This window comes from Psammomys obesus, unplaced genomic scaffold, assembly GCF_907164565.1.
Source record: "Psammomys obesus unplaced genomic scaffold, mPsaObe1.curated_primary_1811, whole genome shotgun sequence".
Classification (NCBI taxonomy): domain Eukaryota; kingdom Metazoa; phylum Chordata; class Mammalia; order Rodentia; family Muridae; genus Psammomys; species Psammomys obesus.
The window spans coordinates 19,384,798-19,392,604 of record NW_026596046.1 but is presented as its reverse complement, the minus strand read 5'-3'; the positions used below and the strand labels follow the sequence as shown (position 1 = coordinate 19,392,604).

The 7,807-nt window shown below is 41.7% G+C and overlaps 1 protein-coding gene across 2 annotated transcripts in view; it reads left to right on the top strand.

The window, feature by feature from the left end:
- Positions 1 to 7,807, top strand: part of Cpeb1 (cytoplasmic polyadenylation element binding protein 1) — a 56,981-nt gene that overhangs the window by 42,090 nt on the left and 7,084 nt on the right. The window contains exons 3-7 of one of the 2 annotated variants that reach the window (XM_055623463.1): positions 1,200 to 1,423; positions 3,012 to 3,264; positions 5,434 to 5,547; positions 5,858 to 5,911; positions 6,884 to 7,020. In XM_055623463.1, the coding sequence (XP_055479438.1) occupies positions 1,200 to 1,423; positions 3,012 to 3,264; positions 5,434 to 5,547; positions 5,858 to 5,911; positions 6,884 to 7,020 (782 nt within the window). Of the gene's footprint in view, positions 1 to 1,199; positions 1,424 to 3,011; positions 3,265 to 5,433; positions 5,548 to 5,857; positions 5,948 to 6,883; positions 7,021 to 7,807 lie in introns of both variants that reach the window. The other variant, XM_055623462.1, reaches the window with a different exon arrangement.

Below are 7,807 nucleotides of genomic sequence, written 5' to 3'. Positions count from 1 at the left end.
GGGGGGTGGGCTTTGAGGTTTCAGAGACTCATTCCATTTAGTTCTCTATCGCTGGCTTGTTATTTGAGCTCTTTGGCGCTGCCGTAGCTGCCTGCTACCTCTGCTCTGTCATCATGGACTAAGACAGATGTTTTCTTTATTCTTCAGATGAATAAAATGTCAAAGCTTCTATCTTAACATTAATGTGTCCACACTTCATAGTGAAGCCCTTTTATTCTTTGTCCTTGTAGATAAAGGATGTATTTCTCTTGAGTCCTCACTACTTTCTTTTTTTCTCCTTCCTTTCTTCCTTCCTCTCTTTCTTTTTTTGAGACAGTATCCCATGCTGTCCTGGAACTCAAAATCCTCTTGTCTTAGCCTCTCAAGTGGCTGAGGTTACAGCCATATCTGTCCTTTGTTCCTTTTAATGTTAGATATTTGTTTATTGTGTGTTGGGCATTTTTGCTGAGCACTTCTCATCTGCTGTCTCATTATTGAACCTGGCTAGCAGTGTTATAAAATAATTGATACTTTGCTCAGGAGGCTAGAGAAGAAAGGGGAGGCTCAAAGAAGCCTCCAGGAGTTACAACCATCTGAAAGAGGTTTCATACCAGGTTTGTTTCCTCAGATACTGAAGTTTATGAGATCATTTTGCTTCTGTTCTACCTATTTGAAATTTGAGGCTGCATCGAACACTTGTACATGCTAGACGTTTGCAGAAGAGAACTTATCAGATAAGACACATTTATGCTGTATATTATGTTACATGTAATTCTGTGTTTTAGCAAAATGTCACTAGAAAAGTGGGAATCTAATAGACACACTGAACGCCAATAAAGGAGTATGGTTTTAACTTCCTAATTGTACTGCAGGTGTATCGGACATTAATAGCATCTGTAACCAGGGTCCCAATGACAAAGTCTCATATGATGGCACTGCTCCTTAAGCCTGGTAGCAGAATACAGTTTTGTTGCAGAGGCTGTGATATTCATTCATTCTGTAACTTCCAGTGAGGAATGGGTGGCCAGGTCTCCCAAGCCATCAGTTATCTGTACATTATATCATTATATTCTGTGTTTCTGAAATTCTCTCAGTGGTTGATCCTGCCTATCTATGGGAAAAAAGAAGAGAAGGGCTCTTGTGTGGAAACAAAATTAAGAGGTCATGAGCATTCCTTTTCTTTTTCTTTTTTTTTTTTTTTTTTTTTTTTTTTGTCCTAGTATTAAGCATGCTCCAAAATCCGCTGGGAAATGTTCTAGGAAAACCCCCCTTGAGCTTCCTGTCTCTGGATCCCATTGGGTCTGACTTGGACAAGTTCCCAGCACCCTCAGTTAGAGGATCTCGCCTGGACACCCGGCCCATCTTGGACTCCCGTTCTAGCAGCCCCTCTGACTCAGACACAAGTGGCTTCAGCTCTGGATCAGACCATCTTTCAGATTTGATTGTATGTAACATGCGTGGGGGTGGGGGCGGGGGCATTGTGGAGGTGGAGTTGTCTGTGTGTCCTAGGGGAAAGATGTTGCAGTATCTGTCTTAGCGCATGAAATGGTTGCCTGCCCACTAGGATGCAGGCAAGAGGGGAGATCATCAGGCACCTCTATATAACTGTTCATTCTTAGCAAACTCAAGGACACTTTGAACGTCTGTGAGCAATACACTTTACTTTTACCTGTTACTGCAAGAGCTCTGAGAGAGCAGTTGATTTCAGAGTAAGTATGAACATCTTGTCAGTGCTGTTTCCTGAAGTATGTGGACGGTTTCTTTTTAGCCTTGAGACAATAGTATTTATATACTTCTGTGTTTAATGTCCCAAAATTCATAGTGGTATTTTAATAAATGACCTTAATAAGTCATAATTAATTATTAACACTATAATTTTAATCCAGATTTGACTCCATATTTTGTACTTTGCACTGACCCAGCCAGCTCACAGTCTGAAACTATCATGAATTTTATATATCCTATGTTCCTTACCTACAGCCAAGTGTGACATGTACAGACTCCATGTTAATTAGAGTTAGGAAATGGATTGGGCTGGGTGGGGAGGATAGTATAAATAGTATATATAGGATAGCATAGACAGTACAGTTAGAGAGTAGAAGTAATTACATGTGAGTCTTGAAGGGGAATGAGGCAATTTCCTGGAATAAGATACAGTTGAAGGTGCCATCTCAGCCTTGTTTTTCAGTTATCAAATGTCCTGAGCTAAATGTTCCATGAATAGGAGGACTCATTTCTCATCTTCTCATCTTTGTGGTTACCCATACATGGCTTTTTAAACCCACCATATCTTATTTTTCTACCTGTCCTGGACAGTGAAAGCTGGCATTAGTATTCTTGTTGCCCACTCATTTAACTGTCCAGACTAGTTTCTAGAATGACCACTACAATCAGGTCCTTTACTTCTCTGGACTTGAGGTTACACCCTTTAAGATGGGTTCACAAGGAATTTGTTCTGTTTCATTACTTAGATAGAATTGATCTTGGGAATTTACCTCATGCCTCACAAACACAGCGTTCTCAGATAGCCTACCTAAAGATTAATTTGGAAGGAGACAAAGCTAACACAAAAGAGGAAATGAAACAGTTTTTATATTTACAGAAAATATTCTATCAACAAATTTTAATAATACATTATTTTGACATTTAGAATTTCAAGCTTGAATACAATTATATAGTGTAGCATGTTCAAATACATTTCTAAAAGAACATAGAGTGTCAGGAGAAAAAGTTGTTGAGCGATAGGGAACTGGATCAGTAGGACATAGCTGCTCTCCTGAATAAAATGTGATAAATTTATTAAAATTGCTATTTAAAACTTCAGCAAAAAAAAATCTGTGGAGAGACAGAATTTATTTTAATTATAATATAATCTATAACTAATATTAAAATGGAATAGGAAGACTGACTGAAAGGAGATAATATCAAATTACAAATGTTATGCTAGATACTTTTCATATTTCTGCTATGTGATTATTACTTTTTAACAAAACTGTCTTTTAAAACTTGTGTCTTCCTTTTTCCTCCTCTAGTCAAGCCTTCGCATTTCCCCTCCTCTGCCCTTCCTTTCTATGCCGGGAAATGGCCCCAGAGACCCTCTAAAGATGGGAGTTGGGTCCCGAATGGAACAAGAACAAGCCGCTCTTGCTGCTGTTACTCCCTCTCCAACCAGCGCTTCAAAGAGATGGCCAGGAGCTTCTGTATGGCCATCCTGGGACCTTCTCGGAGCTCCTAAAGACCCTTTCAGCATAGAGAGAGAGGCTAGGCTACACCGGCAGGCTGCAGGTGAGTGTGGTCTGGCTTTGGCTATGTGTGAGGTCTGAGAGCTCTTTCTGAAAACAGGACTGACCTTTGTTCACACAATGGTGAACTCTTCTGGAACAGGGTTTGATAATATGGTAAAGTTCCAGGTTAGAGAGAACCATGTGTTCTGTAGAATAAGGAACAACCTTGAGACTGAGTTGAAAGAGGCTGATAGCCCAGCACATAGGCTGTGCCACAGCAGAAGATGGCTGGCACCATCACTTACTCTGTGGGCTTCTGTGAAAATTGGCTGTGCACTGCCCTTCCTTTTGCCATGAAAAAGACAAAATATTGAAAAGGATGCCTACAATTTGGTCTGCCTTCCCTATTTCTAATTCAGTCATTTTCTGGCTTTCTGTCCTGAGATTTTCTGATTGGTATATTCAGGATAGGCAGTCCAGTTAACCTCTAAGATATATATCTGTATCTATATTACATAGATATATATGATGTCATCAGGTACTCTCATCTCTTTGAAGTCCTTTAGTTTTTGTCATTTAAATAATCTTATGTGCAAGCTAGAGAGATTGCTCAGTGGTTAAGAACACTGGCTGTTCTTCCAGAGGACCTGCGTCCAGTTCCTGCCACATGTGTGGCACCTTATGACTGTCTGTAGCTGCAGTTCCAAGGGATCCAAATCCTATTTTGGCCTCTAGGTGTGCACACAGTGCACAGACATTTGTGCAGGCAAGACACTTATATACATAAAATAAAAATAAATCTTAAAAATTGTTTTAATAGTCTTGTCTTTTTTCTTTCTGGCTTTTGGGACAGGGTCTCTCTACATAGCCCTGGCTGTTCTGGACCTCACTGTAGACCAGGCTGGCCCTGACCTTAAAGATCTTGCCTCTAAGTTCACCTGCCTCTGCCTCCTGAGTGCTGTGATTAGAGGTATGTGCCACCATGTCCAGGTGCATAATCTTAGGAATATATTAAATCTGTTTTTCACATTACACCTGAGCTTGGAAGAAAATGAGTTACTTATATCATTAACTACTAATGTCTCAATTGCTTTTCCCCCAAGTCATGGTTCTTCAGTTTGGGACCTAGTTGAATAAACATTATTTCTCTGTTGCATGTGTTTGCATAGAACTCATCCCCATCTCATTCTCTTCTAACAGTGCAAATACCCTATTTATCTAGTGATTCTGATAGCCCATGTTTGTGCTTATTAACATGCCTGTTGTCCGGGATGCTTTCTGGAGGCTGTGTGTTTTCACGTGAAGTACTGCCAGCAGGGCTCAGTTTCTTACCACAGCAGCGTATTAGCCCTGTGCATGTTAGGGAATTGGCTTAGTATCCAGGATGGAATAATGTCTCATCTCCTTGAATGTCTTCCTCAGCGCTGAAAGAAAGAGTAAAGTGTTGAGTAACCAGTCCTCACCCAGGTCACCTTCCAATGTGAAAAGCTTGAACTGACCACCAGAACAGACCTCTGGAAATTAGCAGGACAAGCCAGTCTGAAGAGCGAACTTTTCAAGCATACACAGCAGAGAGGGCCTCTTGACATATTTGGCTTTGACATAAGTAGGAAGCTGAGGGTTTGGGCAGAAGTCGGTCATCATACAGTGTGGGCAGTAGGGAAACTCGGTGCCTGCTTGGGTGCTTGTGAGTGGGGTTATGCAGCACGGTGATGTTCTTATTCTATTGAGTTGTGTTTTCTATTGACAGTGTCCTGACTTCTGTGGTTGAATTCAGAGATAGGGTAGAGTGTTCCTTTAAATCAGGGAGAAAGTCTACTGGGGTCAGAAACTTGTAGGGCATTGAATATAAAATTGTTCTACTATTAAATATTTATCAATCTCTACTTAGTGCGGTAAACAATAGCAAGATAAAATTGCTCTGATGATAGTTAATCAGTTATATAGTTCAAATAGCTTGAGTTGTGATATTTTTTCCCTTTATATATGGTATTCCTTTAAATTTTATTGGAGGCACAGCTGATGAGGTAGGATTATCAAACTTACCTTACCTTAAATATTTGAGGAGACATAAAGTGTTCTGTCTTTTAGAATAATCATAGATAGTCGTCTTCCAGGTAGCCAGGTTGGAATTGTGAATGCTTTATCTTCCCAGCATCTCTGTTTAAGAATAGGATAGTGACTTTGTTGATTGTCTGAACCCTTGTTTTTTCTTTGTCTCCTGCCAAAGCTGTAAATGAAGCTACCTGTACCTGGAGTGGCCAGCTTCCTCCCCGGAACTATAAGAACCCCATCTACTCATGCAAGGTGTTCCTAGGAGGTGTTCCTTGGGACATTACGGAAGGTGAGCTGCCTCTGAGATCTCTTACAAGAGTTGAAGGTGGGGCATATCTTTCAGGAGTGTGAACCCTAGGCTCCAGTTGAGGGCCTGAACCTCTGCCTCAGCACAAGGTGTTACAGAAAGAGCTGAGGGGAGAGTGTACTTCACAAGCTTTTGTAGTGCTGCTGTATGTCTGCTTACACATGAGACCAGAAGTCAGTTCTGAGTTGTTTTTCAGGAGCAGTGAACCTTGGGAGGAGTACTGGTGATCCTGTGTTTGTCTTTCCTGAGTAGACTGTGTCTCGGTTTCTGTTGTTCTTCCCCATCTGTGCAGCTGGATTGGTTAACACCTTCCGTGTTTTTGGCTCTCTGAGTGTGGAGTGGCCTGGTAAGGATGGCAAGCACCCCCGGTGTCCTCCCAAAGGTAATATGCCTAAAGGTAATAAAGACATGGTAGGAATTTTTTTCCCTCCCTTACATGTTCTGCACCACGTGGTGCTGGGCTGTCACAGACGCATGCTGATCATGTAGGCACTCCAGGGTAAAGTCAGCATGCCCTCTTCTATTTGCACACTTCTTTGTCCATCTGTCCAAACTTGCAGTGCTGTGTGGATTTGCTATCAGACCCCTGCCTGAGCACCTCCCTCCAAACCTAAACCCCATCAGTGCCTTCCTTCCCTCTTGAATAAGGTGTTCACTTCAAGAGTGTTCCTTTGCCTGCCTTGGCTGCCTCAGAGGTTGTTGTCTGTCCCAGTTCTGAGATTCCCTATGGAGTTTGCAGAAATGAGGACCGAGTATCTGATTCCTCACTGGTCTAAAATGAGATCCTGCTGTGGAGAAAGGAGCAGGTGCTATTTTCACTCAGCTCCATCTTCATTGAACTTTAACCAGTGGTTTAATGAGGCTTTTAAAGCAAACCTGCATCCCCTGGCAAAGTGACCACACCTGCTGTTCTTGCTGGCTCTGCTGACCTGAGCATGCTCAGTGTTCGGGGGTAGAAAGCTATGTGGTAGGGGGTGGGGTCTTCTGTCCCAGTCTGATAGTTCCTTCTTTTAGTGAAATATGATGCACATCAATCTCCCTTAGCATGACATAAGGCATTGTAAGTGATCTGACAAACCTTTTCAGGAGTAGATGTACTTTGGGGTAAGGGAGTCAGTTCAATGATGGAGTTCTTGCCTAGCATGCACAAGAGTATAGGTTCAGTCCAGCACCTACCCTGCAAAAAATGTCTTGCACTTGAGGCTTTCTCCCTTAGAAGAAACCCCCTGCTCAAAGCCATAGCTCTACAGCCACCCCAGAGGATGTAAATTTCTACCTAAGAGATAATTAAGGCATCCTTTTCTTTTGTTGAGTATAGGGTATGTGTATTTGGTGTTTGAACTAGAGAAGTCTGTGAGGGCCTTGCTTCAGGCTTGTTCTCATGATCCATTGAGCCCAGATGGCCTGAGTGAATATTATTTCAAGATGTCCAGCCGAAGGATGCGCTGCAAAGAGGTGAGTTAGCTTGGTGTCCTATATTAGTTACTTTCTGTTGCTCTTTTAATCAGTCTCCTCAAATTGGTGCTGCTGGATAGAGTTTTGCCAACCACTTGTTTTGGAGTTCAGGAATCAGTTTAGTGGTGTTTTTATTAGACTGATTCCAAAGAACATTACTTTTGTGACATAAAACTATTGTAAATTTTTATTGCTCATCTGTAAGACAGGAAGCTAAAAATACCTCTAATTAAAAAGATCAGTGCTTTCCAGGGGAGGGAGACATGACTAGGTAAAGCAAAAGGGATTTGGGGGGGCTCTGAGATGACACTCAGCTACTATTGCAGTGTCATAAAAGTCAGCACACATTTCCTCCAGCAGTAATGTACGGCAAACATGAAGAAAACCTAGTGTAAACTGTGGTCTTGAGGTGAAGATAATTGTCAGTGTGGGGTCCTTGGCTGAACAAATGGTATTTCTGGTGCTGAATGTTACTAGTTGAGGACACACGTGTGTGTCACGGGGAATATGTGGGAAATGTCTGTTCTTCTGTGTAGTTTACTGTGAACTTAAATCAACTGTTAAAGTCTTTTTTTTTTTTTTTAATCTATATCTTAAAGGGGAAAATACGGATTAGGATGCTCACATCACTTTAAAATAATCCATTTAACTAATCTGGTTCTTTGCTTTGTAGAAGTTCCTCTGTACAGTCTCTGGCTGCCACAGTGACCCAGGTTCCCTTGCCTTCTCTCCTCACTTGTCTGGCACTCAGACAGCAGCGGGAGCTCGTTGTATCTTAGATTAAGTC